Genomic DNA, 22634 nt, shown 5'->3' on the forward strand with positions numbered 1-22634 from the left:
TGAATCTGATGACAGTGAGAAGAACAATATGGCCACGGCCCTAATCTTTCAATCTATACCCGAAGCACTCATACTACAAGTAGGAGAATTGGAGACTGCGAAGAAAGTTTGGGATGCAATTAAATCTCGATACATGGGGGCAGATCGTGTTCGTGAAGCAAGACTACAAACATTAATGGCTGAGTTCGAAAGATTAAAGATGAAAGATAACGACACTATCGATGACTTCGTCGGAAAGCTATCCGAAATCGCAGCCAAGTCAACGGCTCTAGGTGAAAATATTGAGGAGACAAAGCTGGTGAAGAAATTTTTGTCAAGTCTCCCGCGGAAGAAGTTTATACACATTGTTGCATCGTTGGAACAAGTTCTTGATCTAAAGACTACGAGTTTCGAGGATATCATCGGGAGATTGAAGGCTTATGAAGAAAGAGTGAAAGAGGAGGAAGAAGCAGAGCCAGAAACGCAAAACAAGCTTATGTATGCAAATATGGACTCGCAGCAATCCTCTTCCAACCGTGACAACAATAGCTATTATAGAGGTCGTGGACGTGGAGGACGTTACTACAACCGAGGCAGAGGGCGAGGTCGATATTACAATGATAGGAACTATGAAAACTTCGACCTCTCAAAGATCACTTGCTTCCGCTGTGATAAAAACGGACATTATGCATCCACATGTCCTGACCGACTTCTAAAGCTACAAGAGATTACCGAGACAAACAACAACAACACCAATACTAACACACAGGAAGCTGAAGAATTGATGGTGCACGAAGTTGTTTATCTCAACGAAAAGAATGTCAAGCCTCAAGACCTTGAATCAAACTCAGAGAAGGATAATGTGTGGTACTTAGATAACGGGGCAAGTAATCACATGACTGGAAATCGAAGCTACTTCAAAGGAATTGATGAAACTATTACTGGGAAAGTGAGATTTGGCGATGACTCCCGTATCGACATAAAGGGAAAAGGCTCGATATTATTTTACAGCAAAGATGGAGGAAAGAAAATCTTAAGCGATGTCTACTATATACCAGATTTGAAGAGTAACATAATTAGTTTGGGACAAGCTACTGAGTCTGGTTGTGATGTAAGGATGAAAGATGATGTGCTCACGCTAAGGGACAAGGATGACAAGCTAATAGTGAAGGCAAAGAGATCAAGAAATCGATTGTATAAGGTTCTAATGGACATAGTCAGCGAGAGATGTCTACAACTTACTGCAACAAGTGATTCTGCAAAGTGGCATGCGAGATTGGGGCACATAGGAAGAGAATCAATGCGCTTAATGATCAATAAGGAGCTTGTTACAGGAATCCCTAAGATTGAAGTTGAGAAAGACACCTGCTCATCGTGTTTGCTTGGGAAACAAGCGAGGTTTCCATTCCCACACGCTACTACTTTTCGAGCAAAGAGAGCTCTTGAACTCATCCATGGAGACTTATGTGGCCCGATCACACCCGTCACGCCTTCACAGAAAAGGTATATATTCGTACTCATAGACGACTATTCTCGCTACATGTGGTCGATACTTCTAAAAGAGAAAGGGGAAGCGTTTGAGAAGTTTAAAAAGTTTAAAGCCATCGTCGAGCAAGAAACAAAAGAAACTATTGGTACGTTCAGAAGTGACAGAGGCGGAGAGTTTACATCAAACGAATTTTCAAGCTACTGTGAATCCGTTGGCATTGCAAGACAACTCACAGCTCCCTACTCGCCTCAACAGAACGGGGTGGTAGAAAGACGCAACAGAACTCTTTTAGGCATGACGAGAAGTATCTTGAAGCATATGGATCTACCCAACTACCTATGGGGTGAAGCAGTAAGACACGCCACGTATATCATCAATCGAGTAGCCACTCGTGTACTTGTACTACAAACGCCGTACGAGGCATACAAAGGAAGAAAACCGAACATCGAGCATGTTCGTATATTTGGATGCATCGCTCATACAAAGGTCGATACTCCTCACCTTCGGAAACTAGATGATAGATCACGGATGTTGGTACACCTCGGCACGGAACCTGGATCAAAAGCTTACCGGCTACTAGACCCAATAAATAGAAAGGTAGCAGTTAGCAGAGATGTAATATTTGATGAAAATAAGAAATGGGATTGGAAGAACTGTGATAAAGAAGATACAGGAACGTTCAGCGTTGAGATTGGAGAATATGGAAATCATGGCGTCGACGAGGGAGAAGTTGGTAATAAGCGAGAAGACGAGGAAGAAAATACAACAACACCTGATCACGACCTTGAGAACCAAGAAGAAGAGGAGAGCGTAGCTGAGAACACAGGTTTGAGAAGGTCTCTAAGAGAGACCAGAAAGCCTAGCTATCTAGATGACTATATCTTACTCGCAGAGGTCGAAGGAGAGCGCCTGTTGCTGAGTATAAATGATGAACCATGGGATTTTGAAGAAGCTAAAGAGAAGAAAGTTTGGAGAGATGCCTGTGACGATGAGATAAAGTCTATAATTAAGAACAAGACTTGGGATCTAGTTGAGTTGCCTGCAGGAGCTAAAGCAATCGGTTTAAAATGGATTTTCAAAGTCAAACGGAACTCCGACGGAAGCATAAACAAATACAAAGCTAGACTAGTAGCAAAGGGTTACATTCAACGCCATGGAATTGACTTTGATGAAGTCTTCGCGCCTGTGGCACGCATTGAAACGGTTCGATTCATACTATCCTTGGCAGCGTCAAGAGGCTGGGAAGTACATCATCTAGACGTCAAGACTGCGTTCCTCCATGGTGACTTGAAAGAAGAGGTATATGTGTCTCAGCCTGAGGGATTTGTAGCAAAAGGAGAGGAGAGCAAAGTATACAAACTAAATAAAGCACTTTATGGGTTGCGTCAAGCACCAAGGGCATGGAACGAGAAGTTAAACAAAGTGCTAGGAGAGTTGAAATTCGTTAAATGTGACAAGGAGCCTGCGCTGTATCGACGTCAGGAGCAAAACCGAGTTGTTCTTCTCGTAGCCGTGTACGTTGATGACCTTCTTGTAACCGGAGCAAATCGAGAGATGATTGACGACTTCAAGAAAGGAATGTCTGGTCGTTTTGAGATGAGTGATTTAGGTAAACTTACGTATTACCTAGGTATTGAAGTTGATCAACATGGTGAAGGGATAACATTGAAGCAAGAGAGATATGCTAAAAAGATTTTGGAGGAAACAAAGATGCAAGACTGTAATATGGTTCATGTACCAATGGATCCGAGTTTAAAATTCTCGAAAGCTCAAGGAGAGAAAAGCGTAGATGAGAGGGAATACCGAAGAGTTATTGGGTGTCTTAGGTACCTTCTTCACACTCGACCCGACCTCTCCTATTCGGTTGGAGTGATGAGTAGGTACATGGCTGAACCAAAAACGTCGCATGCTGCAGCTATGAAACAAGTGTTACGTTATTTAAAGGGAACTCTTTCGTGTGGACTCGTGTTTCGGAGGGGAACTAATTCCAAACTCGTCGGATATAGTGATGCAAGTCACAATGTTGATGAAGATGATGGGAGAAGCACAACTGGACATATGTTCTATTTCAGAGATTCTCCTATTACTTGGTGTTCTCAAAAACAGGAAACTGTGGCGCTATCATCTTGTGAAGCAGAGTTCATGGCAGCAACGGAGGCAGCCAAGCAAGCTATTTGGTTACAAGAACTTCTTGGTGAGATAATTGGAGAAACGAGTGAGAGGGTGATGATTCGCATTGACAACAAATCGGCTATAGCTCTCACAAAGAATCCAGTGTTTCATGGGCGAAGCAAGCACATTCATAGACGATATCACTTCATACGAGAGTGTATTGATAGAGGATTAATCGACGTCGAACATGTAGCCGGGAGCGAGCAAAGAGCCGACATTCTGACGAAGGCTCTTGCAAGGATTCGGTTTTCAGAGATGAGAAGTTTGATTGGCATTGAAGAGTTATCAAGAAATGAGTTCAAGCTTAAGGGGGAGAATGTTGGGATAAGCTTGAAGTAGCTTGGAGAGCAAGCTATTTATTTCCTACCGAGTTATGGAATAGGAAATTATCTATTTATATGATTCCTAGTGAGATTAGGAAATTGTGAGTTATATATAAGGAGTTGCAAAGCATGTTGCATCCCTTATGAGTTTTGTGATTGTGTGAGAGATAGCTTAAGGTTTTGAGAGGATTTTCCTTAAGATTAATAAGAGAGCAAATTCTTATTATTGTGATTCTTAAGACTACAATCGTGAAACTCACAAACTATAAATAGCACCACCAGCAGCAGCAAGTGTTCACGGCATATCAAAACAAACCCCAAAGTGAGACATTTTTAGCAAAAGTGACAATGGCGATAAAACCACTTTCCATCTTCGTTGTCTTCTTCATCTTCTTCTTAGTTATCTCTGGTATGTTACTTAGACAGACTTTGCTAGTATCTTCATTTTACTCTTAATTGGTATGGTTTTGTTTTCTTTTGTTATGACAGACATGCCAGAGATAGAAGCGCAAGATAGCAAGTGCTTGAGAGAATACGGTGGTGATGTTGGCTTCGGCTTCTGTGCGCCTCGGATATTTCCGACGTTTTGTTACACAAGATGCCGTGAGAACAAGGGGGCTAAAGGTGGAAGATGCCGTTGGGGACAAGGAACTAACGTTACGTGCTTATGCGACTACTGCAACGATCAACCCTAATCACAACGTCTAAGCATCGTTAATACACTATGGCTTGCAAACGCAAATGCTATGTTTGGATCGTTTGGTTTGTGTAGTAAAATCTAATAATGAATGTGAATGGTCCCAAAATAAATGTATGATGATGTAATGTGAAAGAAAGAATAATGTAAAAGTACGACTTTCTATGTGTAATAAAATAAGTTTGGTAATACTTTGACTCCTTTGGTAATACCTTGGCATCCACATGTTCATATCTACGTTTACTACGCTCTCCGAAATGATTTTAACCCCATTTTAAATTGTGTTGTAGCCAAACTCTTTTGAATTACATTTACTGAACCAGGCGGCGACGTCAAAGTAATCTGACATTTGGGCAATCAGTGTTCTAACAATATCTTGGTTAAGTTAACCTAAAAACATGATTTTTAATTGTTTTATTATATTCCCCCTTTATTCAAATATAAAATAATATGCATGTACATATATTACATTTTTAAAATGTGTGTATTAAGTCAAAAACACCATTAAAAAAAAAAGACTAAGGAACGCCGTCCAACTGTTTTGTAGCCAATCTAGCGGTCAAAGATAATTTCTTTGAGTGTGACATACGGATAAGAAATAGGCCAGCTTACGATTAAAAATGAATTACATAAGTTAAGACTGTGGCATGGTTGACAAAGACATGGTGGTTTTGTATTTGACAACATAAGATTATAATCTAGTTTTTGTTATAGTCTATTTTCACACTTATCTATGTCTAAATTATATGTAAAAAGTAAGGAGAAAGTTATTAAAATGGTAGTATATTTTTATTTATTACAAATAAAGATGTATGAATCCAAATATATCAAAAAACAGCCTTAGGAATTGCAATGAGTGTGTATATAGGCCCGGCTCTGAAAGGAAGCCGTAGAAGTATGGGCTTCCAGCCCTAAAAATATATATACGATTTTCGGTTATTTTCATTATAGTCTAGTAGCATTATCAGGGAAGTATGAACCCATGCACCTAGAGTTCGAACCATGAGTATGTCATTAGCAGTCTTTTAAAAAAATATAGCTTATAATCCTTATATAGCCTGGACCGTTACTATGTGTACAATGTGGTGGATAGCATTCATACCTTGCAAGCGTCGGTCCAAGTTGGTGGACAGGGCTCTGGAGCACACAAATGATGATCCTAATAAGTATATGCAAGTATGGAACTCAGAATTATTAATACAGAGCAGAGCCGGCCTTGGCATCACATCGACCCCTAGGAGGCTAGGACAAAGCAGTTTTAATCCGGAGTAGACTTAAACTTTCTACTTTGTATTGGGCTCTTGATGCTAGCTTTTTGCTGATACAATTAGTGGAAATTTTATTTAAAAGAAAAAGTCAACTTTTGTCTTTTTTTTTTACATCCTTTGTCACGTCTTTAGGATATATTCGAATCTATCTTTCAGATTAGGATATATAATATGATTTATATAGTTTAATTTAAATTACTAAGTGGCCGCCAGTGGAGAGTCTGCTCCGATGGCTTTTAATTTTCTAATAGTTTCTTCTTCTTTATCTTTTAATTTATAATTTCATTCTACTTGTTTTCCTCTAAGTTTTTGGAAATGTTTTTGTTTTTACCGACTTTTGTAATTATAGAAAAGCTCATTTTACTCTGATTTTCGTTATAATAGTTACACATATTGATACTAAAAAAAATTTCTTTGAAGAAGCTTCCTTAAAACATATTTGACCAAAGAAAAAGATCTATCTTTATCTGAATAACTTTTATTGTATATATGCAGTGAGTGACTGTAGTCCGTTGTGATGCAAAAACATTTCGATTGTCAAAACACAAAACAAGATCATTATGGTATCAATATATTGATAAAATCCAACTTATTTTTAGCATAGATTTCATCATTGATTTCTTTTGAACTTAAATAGTAAAAACAGATGAAAATACAAAAGTTGAAATTAAAAATAAATCAAAATTTGCCACGTTTAAGTGGAACGAAAACTATAAGAAAATGAAAATTAGGTGAGATCGATGACAGCTAAACGACTTTAATGATAATTTATTTGCCCCAACGATAAGATAAATAACATACCCCGAGTTCATTTTACACATACGGTAAAGCGTAGAGAGATCGATAGATCAGAAAAGATGGCATTCGCAACCAAATCAGTTTCTTCTTTCGCCATCATTTTCATCCTCGTTTTGGTTATCTTTGGTAAACTAACTAACTCCGTATTAATTTCACATATTTGTTAAACTTTATGTCATTCTTATGATCCAGAGAGCACGTTTTATTATATACAATTTGATTTCTTTTACAATAAATATATATATACAATGTGATTTCTGTTTGCTTAAATGCTCTTTCTATATATAATGAGCAGAAGTGCCGGAGATAGAAGCGCAGGATGACGAGTGCCTAAAAGAATACGGCGGCGATGTGGGTTTTAGCTTCTGTGCGCCTGAGATATTTCCGTCGTTTTGTTATACAAATTGCCGTAAGGACAAGGGCGCACTAGGTGGAACATGCATTTGGGGTGATTCTGATGTTAAATGCTTATGCGACTACTGCAGCGACATACCTAATGGCAAGATTCTACGTGGTGGAATTTGAATCCTGCATGTGTAATCATGGTTTGTGTAATAATATACGTGGAAAAGTTCCAAGTACCATGTAAATGGCGAATATGTGAAATAAAAAGCCCGAAGTAATGAGGCTCCCATGGTTTGAAGATATGGATTTATCTGAAGCTCGCATGAAAAAAAATCAACATTTGTTTTAAAATCTTTCATTTAGCATCCACGTATAGTAGCCTAGTAGGTATGTGATTGTATCTGCCTGCCTTTCGATTAATTTACGGCTAATTCAATGATCAGGAATCAGGGCCGTTTAAAAAACACCCAGACCATTCTTGATTCCTAAATTTTAAACAGCAATTATACATAAATAATATAGCTTTAAAATTGTCGATTTGTTAAAAAAGTTATCGATCTTTTATTAAAATTAACTTAAAATGTTTATAATTATCTAAATCTTGGTTCCGAGCATTTCGCAAACTAAACGTAATTTACAAAAATGTTTTTGTTACCGGTCCATAAAGATATCTGGTTCGTCACAACATACATGTTCGCAAAGGCGGAGGCAAAGAAAGACCCCACTAAAATTGGGAAAACTTTTTTTTAGTGTGTTTGTTTCTAAAAATTACTATAATATTTAGTCAAAATTTGGCGTTTGATTCCACTAATTTATATTTAAATTTTTGCATGCCCCTATTAATTTGTAAAAATATTTTTGTTACAATATATATATATATATATATATATATCTAATTTAAATATTAAATTTATATTATGAACTTAGTCAAAAATATTTCTAACTCCGCTACTGCATGTTCATATCAATGTTTACTATTTTCCAATAATATTTTAAATTGTGTTTTAGCCCAATTCTTTTGAATTACATTTACTGAAGTAATTGGCTGTCGGGCAATCAGTGTTCTATTAATATCTTCGTTAACCTACAAACATGATTTTGTTATTATTTGTGGCATTATATTCTCTAATATATATCAGAAATTTAAATATATTTTTTTGACAACCAGAAATTTAAATTTATTATGGAATGATTGGTTGGACAGTATTAAATGGATTTTGCTTTAATTTATATTTACAACTAAACAAATTACCAATCATATTTTAATTAATTTTAAAAGTTAAAGTCAAAAATAAAAAAAAAGTTATAGGAACTTTATTTTCTAAAACAAAAAAAATATAGCTGTAAAATTTATTTATGTTTTCATTTAGTTTCTAAAAGTACATTAGATACATATACATCAAAATATTTTATAGACTAAATTTTACAGTAAAATTTATACAGCTACATCTTAATCAAATGTATTAAGTCAAAATACTATTTAATATATGGAAAAAAGGAATAGCTGTCCAATTCTTTTGCAGCTAATATAGCGGTCAAAGATGAATTTGTGAATGTCACGTTTGTTAAGAAATAATTTATGGTCAAGATGAATGATATAAATTAAGCCTGTGACATGGTTGAAAACAATAAGTTTATGTTTTGACATATGTTTTTATCGATATATTTTAAACCGTTTCTACATTATATAATTATTAACAATGATAATAAAGAGAAATATATTAAATGGTAGTATATTTTTATTTATGACAAACAGAGATACTCCTATATGGATGCAGAACGGCCTTTGAAAGTGCAATGAGGGTGAGTGCGAATGTGTGACAATGTGGTGGATGCCATTCATACCTTGAGAGCAGCGGTCCAAGTTGGTGGATAGGAGTAGAAAAATGATCCTACTAAGTATATGCAACTCATAATTACTAACATAGAGATGCATCATAGTCGATGTAGGAGAAGAAAATAACAAACTTCAAATCGCATAAGCAAAAGACTCATCGAATTAAGTTAAAAGTGGTTCATCAGAACAGATGAATATTGACCATGCAGTTGATTCTCTGCATCAGAGCTTCGTAATAAGTAAAAACAAGCTGGCTCGGCTCCTGGTTAGGGGTAGGAAGTAAAGTTTGCACCTGGTGGAGTAGTTCCTGGTTCGGTTCTTGATTTATCTCGGGTTTGTTCAATTTACTGGTTCAATTCGGCTTTTAAATTAATACTGGGCTGGGCCTAGAGTAATAATTCTTTCAAGAAAACCTTTCATATTACAAACAAATCAATTTTATCACGTTTTTCAGGCATATGAAAAACTCAAAAAAGTAGATAAAACTCATATATATATATATATATCTAACAATACTAAAAGGGAAATATGCTGAAAGGAGAATCTGTCCACGTCAGATTTAAAATTCATCCACTAAAAATCGTCCAAACTGCCATGTCATATTAATTTCTGTAGAAAATAAAAATTACTCTCTTTGCTGGGTTCATTATACATGTTAAAGGCCCAAGATCATCCTTCGACTTCGTCTTCTACTTTCCTCTTCATCAAATCTCCGTTACTGAGCTGAGTCTCATCTGCTATCAATCAATGGTGTTCTTCAATACTTCTTAATGAGTTCGTTTCACCTTCTTCTCTTTCTCTTTCTTTATAAACCACTTTGTCTTAAATTGCTTCCATTCAATCCCGAAAACCTCATCTCAAGAAGTTGACACTATAGCGATGAAACCAAAAGGCAAGTTCACTTGCTGGTACTTTTGTCTTCATGGATGAAGCTATTTGTTCTTTAGCAAATACTAAAGGCATGACCCACTATCTTGCCTTTGTTTGGTAATTCCTTATTCAATTAACCAAAATAGTGTTAGTTTCAATTAAACTGCCCTGTTGATCTTAGCAGCCGTTGTTTGCCATTGCTCTTGCGATGCTCCCACTGATTTATTCTTTATCAATGCTGATTTAGTTTTTCTTCTTCTTTTTTTCACACCAGGAGATGTGTAAGGGATTTATTTTGGGAACACTTTTCTTACAGCCTAGCTTCCTGGTTTCGGTTTAGGTAACGCAAGTCTTTGCTCGATTTGGTTTAATGATGTGGTGGTAAGGCTCCTATTTTGTTGCATATCTGTTCTTCTCCTGTTAGACTTGTGAAGAATAGTAATTTTGTGAGATTAATTGAGCTTAGAATCATAATTCTGTTTTCTTTGGCCGTAGTTTTCATTTGTATGTTATACTTTCACTTTCCCATTAAATTTCCAATCTTTTTAAATAAGCTTTTTGAATTTTTCAGGCAGGAATTTATATTCAAAAAAAAAAACAATGAAGATCCTTTTTGAATCTCCAAATATATAACTTTCTCAGCAGATTCGTAAAATGCTCCTAAAGTCTTAGATCTATGCTGGCTACTCTGAACTCCAATGAATAAGACATGCTGGATAATCTAATGATAATAAAGAAGAGAATGGAAGAACTCTAGAGAAACAGAAAATTATCGATGCTTTTTTGATATATATTATTAGTACAGGCCATGAATCCTCTGGACTCACCATTATTTGGGCTTCCATTTCTCTGCAGGAACACCCTAAGATTCTCCAGAAGTTAGAGGTAACATGAGAATATATGTTTTTATAATCCTTTTCCATTTCACTTTACAAGCTTTAATAGTGATTTCATTCTACACAGGGAGAACAAGATGCTATTGTTGAAAATTGAGCACCGGACCAGGATTTGACTCTTAAAAGAGACATGTAAAATGGACTAACTATCACAGGTGCCTCATTGCAAAACAAGTTTATGGTGTTTTTAAAAAGGTATGATTCGTTACATATTCTCTCACTGAATACAAAATGAGGCTTTTTATGAAGGTTCTGATGAGACACTTTGGGTACATTCTATCTAAGGCCTTCCGGGAAGCAAAGAGGGATGGCCAAATGAACGGTCAGTCTATGCTCATCGCCTACATGGAACACAACAAACAATCTTTAAACCCTTTTTGTATATTCATTTCTATGTTTCTGTAATTAGGCATACATCATACCAAAAGGCTGGAAGGTGATGACTTGGTTCATGTAAGTTCACCTGGATCTTGAGATTGGCATGAATCCAAATAAATATGAACCTTCAAGATGGGAGGTATGTAGATATAATAGATTTGTGACGCATTCAACAATCTAACTGTCTTTGTAATTTGAAGTTGGTGTTGCAAAAGAGTAACTGAACATGACAAGTTCATTCTACAGGGATACAGACCTTTACCAGGCACATTCCTTCATTTTCATTTAGGAAGCGGTCTTTGTCCCGAGAAAAATCTTGCCAAGCTCGAGATTCCAATTTTTCTTCATCTTTGACCATTGAAGATGGGTTTAGCTACGCTAGCTTTGAAGCTGTGGGTTATGACTTCAACACTATTGAGCTGAGTCAGCTGGTGAGAAGGGTCCCGTTCTTTGATTCCAAAAGTTCTCTGTAGCCATGCACTGGAGTGGAGTGAACGCATACAAGCCGGAGATTAGTGTATACTTGGAGTATTGTGGGTGCGCAGAGAGAGAGAGAGAGAGAGGACATTTGAGTCTCGAGGAGAAGAGGGTAGGACAGTGATGTATCATATGTTTGACTCACAGGACAGATGTTTATAGCTATGGAATGTAAGTTCTTGAGATGATTGGTGCAAGGAACAAAGAAAGCGCTCATCTCTGCCTCTAACACAAGTTCATCAAGGAACAAACGGTTTGAGAAGCCTCGCAGGCAGTGTGCGTTGCCTAGCTACCTTGAAGTGGAACTGGAGCAGAAATCATTAACTGCAGCAGCAAGGACACGAGAGAATCTAAACTATTTTTGGAGCTTTCTGTTTTTGCATTTTCTTGGTGTAATGAATAATGACTTGTGAAGTTGAGGTATTCCTTTACGAGAATATGTGTTGGGTTTTTCGTGCTGTATAAGTTTTGATATATGGAAGACTTTTATGTTTGCTATGATTTACCGCTTTTTAAATTACTCTAATTGTGTTTTTTCTTTAGTTGTAAAGGACTGAATGAAAAAAGACATGACCATCAGGTATATTATTCTTGAAGTTTAGAATCTGCTCATATTAAACAAACGGGAGTTTCTTACTAAGACATGTTCTTCTTGCTGGTTCACACTATCTCAAAATCATTAGCTTCCTATCAATTGTGCAACCTACACTACCAAATATCTCACTAAAGAGAAATGTTGTGAGAACGAAAACGAAAAACTACAAGGCAAACTTTAAAATTTATTACTCATTGCATATATTGCGTATATGTATTTTACCAATTTTAAAACGAATATTTTGAATTTTTCCCAAAAAGAATATGGTAGTCAGGAGTATTAATCTCTAAACATTTAAAACCATATAAAATGTTCAACGCAGAGCAAACAAAAAAAAATAATAACAATATGATCAGTGAGGAGTTAATCCTAATTTCTGACCAAATAATTATAGTTTTCCTGATTTTAAGGGTGCCATCAATGGTATAGTAAACTATTTATTTACTGTGTTCTTGAGTATATGAAAAATGTTATAGTTGCTTATAAGTCTATAAAAATTATTATTTGCAAGACTGCAGATATCATAAGCATTATCTCCAGATATAATGAGATGATTGGTAAAATTTATATAAATATTTTACGTTAGTAAACCATATACGTACAATCTATACTACTAAACTAGAATCATGATTTTGACCTAACCTTAGTTCACTATGTGATGTTATCAAATTTGAACCTAAATAGTTAACGGAACTTTGTGGCTTGTGGTTTGTACCACTGAAACAAATAATCATATACAGTGCGATTAAACTAAAAAGCAGTTAAGATATCTTCATGGTTACATTTTTTTTTTGATAACCGTGGAGATCCCAAAAGTTTTCTAGACCCAAAAATTAATCCCGCAAGACCCATAGAAATCTCGGTTTTCTTGCAACTTAAAGCGTCTATGGGTGGACCAATGCTATTCGAACCCCTGGCGGAAACACCCAGGCGACTTGGTTAAAAAAACAAATTGTTACCTCCAGTATATCATATATACCAAAGATTTTCCCATCTTTTTTTATAATGTTATATCAAATAAGTTTGTGTAAAGATCAATATAGGTTAGCACATCACCAATCTATTTGAGTGAGCTTTATAGTATTTCCAATAATTTATTCTATTTTTTCCAAAATAAAATATCTTATAATATAATATGGTTATACTCCAATGATATTCTAACTTAGAATAAACAATAGAACAATAAACAAAAAAAAACTCTATTTATATATAGAGTAAACTCATTTTCTATTCTATTATAAAGTCGAAAAAGAAATGTTCTTACAAACTTTAGAAAATTAGTAATTTTCTTCTCGGTATTACAGCTCCAATAATTTATCGAATCATTCTTATCGGTCACCAAAATTTAAATATTTAAATATTCAAATTAAATACACATTTAATATATATATCTATATATATATAATAAGGTTATTTACCTATTCTTCAAATAATAGTTTGATATTAACGCAGACGATGTATAATAAAATATATGATACATAAATAATAGAAAATTAGAAAATATTAAATATATAATATTTGAAATTTTACAAAATAGTTAGACATGATTACTAACAGATTAATAGAAACTTTAATTATGTTTGCATCTAATATATATATATATATATAAATATAAATTAATGTTATTTCAAAAAAAAGTTATTTCAGAAACAAATTAATTATATAACACAAAAATAAAAATAATTTATTGATAAAATTGATGTTCTAAATTATATTTAACATTTAAAATATACATATATATATATATATTACAGATAAATAAACCGCGCGTAGCACGGTAAAATTTCTAGTATATATTAAAAATACTGAGTGATGGCAGCTATATAACTTTAATGATTACTTTTTGCTCCAACCACAAAGATAAATAGCACGCCCGGATTCATTTTACACATACATTAACTCCAAAGTTCAACAGAGAGAGTAAAGAGCACACATAGGGAGAGATAAAATGGCCATGGCAACAAAATCAGTTTCTTCCTTCACCCTTATTTTCATCCTCGTTTTGGTTATTTTTGGTAAAGTAACTAACACCGTATTTATTTCACATATTTATTAAACTTTGTGTGGTTCTTTAGGATCTAGAGAGTATTTATCTCAGTAATTGCATTGCAGCACGTTTTGTCACATATACATGATTTCGGTTTTCTCAAATATTATCTATGTATGAACTGAGCAGAAGCGCCGGAGATAGAAGCGCAGGATAGCGAGTGCCTTAAAGAATACGGCGGGAATGTGGGTTTCGGCTTCTGTGCGCCTAGGACATTTCCGACGATTTGTTATATAAGATGCCGTGAGGACAAGGACGCTAAAGGTGGAAGATGCATTACGGGAGATGCCGGTGCTTTTGATTTTAAATGCTTATGTGACTACTGCAGTGACAAACCTAATGACCAGATTCTACATGGTGTCATCTGAGTCCTACATGTGTGATGGTTTGTGTAATAATAAGTGGTCTAAGTGATAATGTAATAGTAAGGAATATGTGAAATAAAACGCTGAAAGTATCTGAGGTTCACATGGTTTGATTTTAGATATGGGTTTTGTGGTAGAGAGGCGAAGAGAGTAATTATTAACTTTCATACACAGACCACCCGTTCTGATATTTCTTATCAGAATGATTTATTTGGGTTACAACTTGCAACTAAGCTAAATAATCGCTACACGATTTAGCTGCAGTTCAAAGTTTCAGTCTTGTGTTAAAATTGCGCGTGTCTGTTTGTGTGTGTCATCGTCGACATGTTCATGTGTGGTATTAAAACGAGTTCACTTCTTCAGTTTGCAAACTTACCTATTTTTGTGATTTCTTCGTTTGTGTTTAACAGTAAATCGAATTGAAGCTAGGAGTGACATCTTATGAATATTCATGCATTTAAATGTGAGATACATCCAATGTGTGTTGGTGATAAGTTCACAATAATGGAACCTCTGTACTAAAATCCCATGTGCCTATGCATAAATGGAAATCGTTTCATGATTACATTATTACAACAACTATACTAGTATGATACTTTCTCTTCTGTGATCTCTTATTCTTATATTGCCAACATTGGCTGTTTCAGATGGATAGAGAGAAACCTTAACAAGTGAGGTTTTCTCCAGGTAGAACGTCAAGCTTCATACAATAGTCTTGAAAGTACCTAATCCTGTTAGCAGCTGTTTCACTAGGAACTCCTGTTCCGGTACACTCCATACTATTCACAGCCTTGATTGTCGGGCCAAAGCCCGATTTAAAACTCGAGCGAACTTTAGTGGTCCAGTACCAGAAAGAGGCCTTGAAGGCAAGAACCTGGTCTTGAGCCACTTTCTCTGGTGTAGCCAATAAGACTCCCTCGTTCAGGTCTCTGCCACAAGGACCATAGTTGTAGTTCCAAGAGAGCTGGATCGCACCACGACCGTATTAGCCCTTTCCTGTTACACATGGGAACTCTGGTTTTGTTGTGTCACAGTATTCTCCACGTGCGGCCTTCGCTGGTCCATCGACTTCCTCAATGTGGCACAGGACTGCAACAAGGTATATAACCAAATGATTAAAAAACGAATCCTAGTGGTAAGCAAACTGAAACACTGTTTCATAAAATGTGTAATTTTGATACTATTCACATAAGTTAAGAAAAAGGTTAAAATCGATGTGTGCCCTTGAGAATCATTTATTTAGCTAATAGTCTCTGAGAAAATTAAATATATTTATAAAATAAAAATATTTTTACAATAAATACGAAGGTTAAGACACGTAGAATTTTATACAAAATTATCAACACATTTTGTCAAGAAAAAATGTCAAAACAACACTATATGAAACAAAGGAGTATATGTTTATAATCGTAAAATGAAACGAATAATAAATACATTACAAAATAATCTAATATCCATATATGAAAATTGGAAACTCGAGAGAATTATCAAAATAACTAGAGATTTTGCCCGGGCTACGCCCGGGGCTATATACAAATAACATATATTTTATATGTATATTACAATATATTACATCTATGTTATAAAATATAAATAATAAATTGAACTAAAATGAGTAAAACTCACAATTTGTTATCTTCTACTATCTAAAATATGTATGGGATAGTGAACAATGTGAAATTATTAAATAATTTTTTAAACCTAAGTTATTCTCAAAAATATTTTTACATATTTAGTTATTTATAAAATATTTTATTAATCTCAACATCACATTTTTTTTTGTTATATGTGTTATTTATATAATTTGTATGTTTTTATATGTCTCTTATAATATTATAAGTTGGATGATGACTTTCTGTTATCCTTGGCTTTTGAAAATGATAGTTTGCTGATTTCTTCATGATCAGTGTTTGGTTGACGACAGAGATTTAGCCTGGAAATACAAACCCAAAAATCAACTCGACAGGTTCAATCATCAGTCGATTCAAAATAAATAGAAACACCCCAAAAAATCAAATATCAGATCCAATCAATCTTTAAACTACAACTTAATTTGGTTTTGACCAAAAAAATCCAATATCCATATTTTCACTCTATTATTGTGATATATATATATATAACCATATTATTGTATATTTTCACTGTATGTGTGTTTATGATGATTTGTAAGAGGTGTATATAACAACTTTGATGGTTTTAAAGTATGTTTGGGCGTGAATGGTTTATAAATGTTAAGATTGTTTAATACCTTATTCACATATAAAAATAAAATTGAGTTTTTAGTCATACCCGAAACTTTTGTTTTGAAAAAAATACATAAAAACAATTTAGTTTTTTTATCAAATTTAAAATAAATTGGAAACAATCAAACAAATGAAAGAAATTTAAATAAAACAAATCATCAACGAAGATGCCAGAGCTATAGAAGCCTCTAACCATATTCTTGGATCTACACAAAAATACATTTTTATGGTAAGAGTGTTTTTCGTTTTCCACATGTTAAAATAAACAAAAAGGTATTAACAACTAATTATTTGAACCAATTGTAATAATACTTACATTTAAGAAAAATATTTTTAGCGACTTATATTTATGTAATTATTTTAAATTTCACAGCTCTTCTAAAAATAGGTACTGAAATTTTTGAATATCAAACTATTAAATGTTAAATTTTTAGTATTTATAATTATTATTCAAAAATTATAACATTATAAACATATCACGTATTTTTCTTATGATATTATTATCCGCAAAATCACGGGCAAGCACCTAGTATTAGTTAATCAAAAGTTCCGCGGAGTGGGGTATACTGATCAAAGTTACTTGTTCTCAAGGGTACGAATTCTTAATTTTGTTATTTTTTTTTCAGAAATGGTTAATCTGAACTTTTGCATATATATATATATATATATATTGAAATAATATATTTTTTGTTTATAAATTCGTACGTCTTATTTTCTATTTAGTTTAGCCATATTTTTAAAAATATGTTGATCTTTAAAGTTTTATTGTTTTGGTTTATTTTATCATGTGTTTTAACTTTTTAATAATAATTTGCTCTTTTCCAGCCTAAATTATTTTTAATAGTAAATATAGTATATCATGTTGATTTTGACCCTCTTTTTTTTAATTAATATGAATTAATCATACGAATATATTTATTATATTTAATATTTCGTAATGTGTAAATTTAAAATATATATTTATACTATTATTCACGAATTGATTGTTTACATTAGATCTATATAAACATAAAGAAAACAAATCATTAACGAAGTAGCCAGAGCTATATAAGCCTCTAACCATATTTTTGGAACTACACAAGAACAGGTAAGAGTGTTTTCGTTTTCCATGTGTTAAATAAACAAAAAGGTATTAACAACTAATTATTTGAACCAATTGTAATAATACTTACATTTAAGAAATATATTTTTAGCGTCTTATATTTATGTAATTATCTTAAATTTCACAGCTCTTCTAAAAATATATACTGAAATTTTTTAATATCAACTTATTAAATGTTAATTTTTAATATTTCTAATTATTATTCAACAATTACATCATTATAAAAATATCATGTACTTTTCATATAATATTATCATTTGCGAAATCGTGGACAAACACCTAGTATTATTGTATTATTTTATCAAGAATTCCGCAGAGTGGGGTATACTGAACAAAGTTACTTGTTCTCAAGGATACAAATTTTTATTTTTGTCATTTTGTTTTTTCTGAAATGGTTAATCTGAACTTTTTCATTTATATATATTGAAATAATATAAATTTTATTTATAAATTCGTATGACTTATTTTCTATTTAGTTTAGCCATATTTTTTAAAATGTGTAGATCTTTAAATTTTTATTGTTTTGGTTTATTTTATCATGTGTTTTAACTGTTTAATAATAATTTTCTCTTTTCCAGCCCATAATTTTAATAGTAAATATAGTATATCATGTTGATTTTGAGCCTCTTTGTTTTAATTAATTGAATTAATTATATGAATATATATATATATTGTATTGTGTACATTTAAAATATCTATTTATCTATTTCTACTATTATTTACAAATTTATTTTCTACATTAGATCTCTCACATCAAAAGTTAATTGGTTACTTTAGTTACTGTAGTTGTTACACATAAGAATAATTATATTTATTAGTTTTTCATTCTAAAATATATTATTAACTTTATAACTACAGTATGACACAAATATTATCTTTATAGTTTTCGTTGTTCTTATTCATCCAAGTCTTCTTGGTTTTAGTTTTGTTTCATCCTATAGGTTATAGGTTACACTGTTTGTTTTGTTTGCTACCATTCTCTTCTCCACTTTCATGCTGATATTGGATGTTCTCTTTTCAGTGGTTCAATCATTTAGTGCAGATCAGACATATTACTGGTTAGAGATGCTTGCGTGAAGGGTAATATTGACAACAACAAAGCTTGGTTGCTTATTATTTTGTTGTGTGTTTCTTTCTTTAAATGTAGATATTCTTTGGGTTCTTGACATCTATTTAGATTTTTTCAGTGCATGACTATATCTACTCTTTTATTGTATTTTTATTACGTTAAATGGTTTTGTAAATTCAAAGTATATCTTCTACGTCTTACGTAATGTATGGATGGTTTGTGTCTTATTATTCAACTTGGCTTTTTTTTTTGTTTGTTCTTTTGTGCAGTGGGAATGACTCAGAACCATTAGCAGTCAGTCTCTGTTATCAGTCACGGTTATATTTGTAGATGTTGCAACTGATATATTTATTGAGGTTCTCAAGAAAAAGAAGTAGAATCACCATCAGGATGCCATAACCAGTTGTAAAACAACATGGTGCCAGCCCTGACTACGTAAATTTTTCCTGTCCCATCCATACTGCGCATATGTACATTTCTCTATCGAGATTATAGCATGTCCAAAACTTGCTTCTCTGTGGTAGAGTACTTAGGCTGAGGCTCAGTCATTCTGCAGAAATCATATAACACATCTAAAATCTAATAAAAAGGTTGTTTGCAATGACCATAAGTCCTTTATTATATAGCTGACTTGGTAGCAAATCCTTCAATGTTTCCTCCATCACAAATGATGTAGACATGAGCAGATTGATCTTTTAGTGGACTGGAAATGTCATTAACCACGGTGTCTGCTATGTTTGATATGGGTTCATGGTAGTTGATAAAAAAAAAAAGAGTTCATGGTTTCACAGAAGCTCAAAAAATTATCATAATCTATAGTTTAAACGGAGACATAATGAGCTAAAGTTTTGTGTACTTACTGACCTCACGTATGCGTGAACATGACTTGAGAAAAAAACATCTACTTTATTATTGACAAACTACGGCTCACGACTCTCATGGTTTCATGGGAACTTACGCAGTGGTTTCTTGGCTACCACCTTGAGAGCCACTGCTGTAGAAGATCCAGCTGGTTTACCAGCAAGTGACTGAGTTCTCCGGAGTCCACCGGTAGTGTCCAAGAAGACTTTGAACTGAGCAGCCATCATGCCGTACCTTGTTGGGAATCCAAAGACGAACCCATCAGCTTCAGTTAGTTCGTCAGGTGTGAAAATTGGTGATTCACTCTTTGGTGGTGTGCTCATCTTAGAGAGTGCTTATTCTGGAAGCGTCTCTGGTACCTGTGAAACAGCAATTCATCAGGGTCAACGATTCACATGGATTCGTGTAGCCAAGCCTAACTATATCTTGTGAATTGGAAATTCATGTGTCACAAAACATATAAACTAAAACTGCAACACAGGTTATTGAAAAGGATTCACAGCAAGAATATCACCAAAACGACGTGATGCCATAAGAAGGGGTCAGTCCTGAGATTTATGGAACTTGAAACAGTTACTAAATAATCAAAACATATATCTTTGTTAAACAATCTGGAGGACAAATGATAAAACTTTGGAGGCCAATGTTTCATCTTGTTATGCCAATGACCGGTTCAGTTGGCCATAAACCAGCTAAACAACCTAGACAAAAAATTAGAATCTAAACTTGCTAAGCTAAAAGAAACCATCAGCCAAGAATCGAAAATTAAGAAACTTGGATAATGGCAATGGTCCTAAGATTGCCTGAAGCTATTGTCAGAATGTCTTATCCTTTCTTAAAGATTCACAAACTACTTATGACTCAAATCCTAGTGCTGGGTAGAGGACTTGGTAGCTACTTATATTACCCATTTACATAGTTTCTCACAGGAACATAACGAAATACAAAGCCATTATGGAGGGGAAAACAAATCTGACCTGCCATAGTTTGGCTTCAACGCCTTCAGGTCAGTAAAGTATTCCTGAAAAAAATAATTTGATAGTCGATGGAAAGCTTATTTCTTTATCAATGTTTATTTATACCTGACTTTTTCAATGATGACCAAGAGAACTGCAACACCTGAGACAGTTTGTACTCTACACAATTCAAAATTTCTCAAATCAGTCTTTTACAAAGATAATACGGTAGCAATCCCGTAACATCAGGTACATAAAACGATTGATATGTAATCAACGAAAAAACCATCTACACCCTCCGTTAGTTAACCAACGTTTTAGAGAGACTGCGATATATGATTGGTATCTACAGATCAGAATCAAATCAACATACCCATTCCGATCACGGGAACTCCTTCATCGATGTTGATACAGCCGCAATCATTGTCACTGTCATATATCGAAGTTAAATGAAACTGCTCTCCAATCACTGTGAACAAAAAAGGAATCAAAAACGCGAATCGTGAATAAACATATCCACATCTAAAATGAAACCAAATCAACTCAAAATTCAGGAGATGGTTCTCATAGTAGGAAAGCTTACATTTTTATAGTCGCAGTTCCACCTCCTTGCATGAGGGAAGATCGTAGATCGTCGGTGATGGATTTAATAAGGACTTACTGGTAGCTTTTCGAATTCTAAGGAAGAAGATGAAACACGTTCTCAGAACTCAGGTTCCGTCGGAGATGAAAGCAAGTTCAAACCTAGTATCAAAACGACGCTTAAGGCCCAGCTAATCTCAGAACTCAAAAGCCCAAAACGTAACTGAGGTGGACAAACAAACACACCACATTGGTTGAATTTATATGTCGACGTGGACACTCTCCCTGTTGATTATATAATCTTTTTAATATAGTATAGATGTTATAGTTCCAAAAAAGAAATTATGAATTTAATTATGTAGAGAATAACATACATCCTGTTTCCTGAGCAACGTGAGCAAAGAAGGCAGCGATTTCACGTTTGGAGATGGTAGCACCGAAGCTCGGATAGGCATTAGCTGCAGCCATAAAGGTTTCGTGGGTGTAGAATCCTCTACCTTTGCAGTCACTCCCTGTTGCTTGGTTTAGTATAGAGTTAAAGAACTCAGGTGTCACAGTTTCTTCAAGTAAAACAGTTGGATCTCCGGGACCGCTGTTCTTGCAAGGTCCTTCTTTGCATCCCTCGCCGCAGTACTCGTCGGTCATCCCACAGAAACCAGCACTGCTGCAGCATAAGCCAGAGGCGCAGCCGCAGTTCTGAGAGGCAACCGGTTTGGACACGGCTAGGATGAGGAAGAAAAGAGTTGTGAGTAAAAAAGCAAACTGGTCATTTCGTGATGTGGTTTTAGCGTACTTCATCGTTGTTTTTTCTGTGTGTGTGTGTGTGAGGTAGATGAAGGTACATTAGCTCCGCGTTTTATAGGAGAAGCAAAGACAATGATGGTAATGAGAAGGGAACCTATTGTGAACTTGAAGTCAAGCGTCAACGCCACGCAACAATTTAGTACTAGCCTAGTCGCCACGGTACGTGGAGAAAATTCAAATGTTCCAAACGACATTTAAATTTTCATTGTATATTACATAAATCCGTTAATTCATTGGAGATGCTCTTAAGATTTTAGTTCAAGTCAATAAACCCTTCGTACAATTACAAAATAGGTCAATGACCAAACAAATTTCATGTCGGTCATGAATTCAATATTTTTGTTGTTTTTTTTGAAAAACAAGTTAATTATATTGAAATCTTTCTAAATACAACTTGACTGATGTAGATAAAACAAGTACTGGTTAGATGATAAAAATTGCAAGAAGATGAACGTCGTACTGAAATTATCTAGCAAAACAA

At 34.2% G+C, this 22634-nt stretch overlaps 3 protein-coding genes, 1 long non-coding RNA gene and 1 pseudogene across 4 annotated transcripts; 4 read left to right on the top strand and 1 right to left on the bottom strand.

Moving 5' to 3' along the window:
• Window positions 1-4111: 4111 nt before the first annotated feature.
• On the top strand, window positions 4112-4849 carry LOC106454543 (defensin-like protein 195). The gene is made up of 2 exons (XM_013896660.3): window positions 4112-4372; window positions 4453-4849. The coding sequence occupies exons 1-2, from the start codon at window positions 4312-4314 to the stop codon at window positions 4656-4658; spliced, it is 267 nt and encodes an 88-aa protein (XP_013752114.1). The 5' UTR covers window positions 4112-4311; the 3' UTR covers window positions 4659-4849.
• Window positions 4850-6691: 1842 nt separating this feature from the next.
• LOC106454544 (defensin-like protein 2) lies at window positions 6692-7371 on the top strand. Its single transcript, XM_013896661.3, has 2 exons — window positions 6692-6852; window positions 7022-7371. Exons 1-2 carry the CDS (start codon window positions 6786-6788, stop codon window positions 7249-7251), a joined length of 297 nt encoding a protein of 98 aa, XP_013752115.1. The 5' UTR covers window positions 6692-6785; the 3' UTR covers window positions 7252-7371.
• A 3138-nt stretch (window positions 7372-10509) lies between these two features.
• On the top strand, window positions 10510-11265 carry LOC125609239. The gene is made up of 3 exons (XR_007339647.1): window positions 10510-10663; window positions 10742-10996; window positions 11084-11265. It is a non-coding gene; the product is annotated as an uncharacterized LOC125609239 (long non-coding RNA).
• A 2663-nt stretch (window positions 11266-13928) lies between these two features.
• LOC106454545 (defensin-like protein 2) lies at window positions 13929-14639 on the top strand. The gene is made up of 2 exons (XM_013896662.3): window positions 13929-14139; window positions 14301-14639. Exons 1-2 carry the CDS (start codon window positions 14073-14075, stop codon window positions 14537-14539), a joined length of 306 nt encoding a protein of 101 aa, XP_013752116.1. The 5' UTR covers window positions 13929-14072; the 3' UTR covers window positions 14540-14639.
• A 415-nt stretch (window positions 14640-15054) lies between these two features.
• On the bottom strand, window positions 15055-22180 carry LOC106358854 (annotated as a pseudogene).
• Between the last annotated feature and the right edge of the window lie 454 nt (window positions 22181-22634).

This window comes from Brassica napus, chromosome A5 (assembly GCF_020379485.1).
Source record: "Brassica napus cultivar Da-Ae chromosome A5, Da-Ae, whole genome shotgun sequence".
NCBI lineage: Eukaryota > Viridiplantae > Streptophyta > Magnoliopsida > Brassicales > Brassicaceae > Brassica > Brassica napus.

Bases quoted from the DNA above. Each gene is read 5' to 3' on its own strand.
- LOC106454545 (XM_013896662.3), top strand. From the start codon at position 14,073: ATGGCCATGGCAACAAAATCAGTTTCTTCCTTCACCCTTATTTTCATC. The intron at 14,140-14,300 runs GTAAAGTAACTA...TGAACTGAGCAG, and splicing joins CCTCGTTTTGGTTATTTTTG to AAGCGCCGGAGATAGAAGCG.
- LOC106454543 (XM_013896660.3), top strand. From the start codon at position 4,312: ATGGCGATAAAACCACTTTCCATCTTCGTTGTCTTCTTCATCTTCTTC. The intron at 4,373-4,452 runs GTATGTTACTTA...TTGTTATGACAG, and splicing joins CTTCTTCTTAGTTATCTCTG to ACATGCCAGAGATAGAAGCG.
- LOC106454544 (XM_013896661.3), top strand. From the start codon at position 6,786: ATGGCATTCGCAACCAAATCAGTTTCTTCTTTCGCCATCATTTTCATC. The intron at 6,853-7,021 runs GTAAACTAACTA...TATAATGAGCAG, and splicing joins CCTCGTTTTGGTTATCTTTG to AAGTGCCGGAGATAGAAGCG.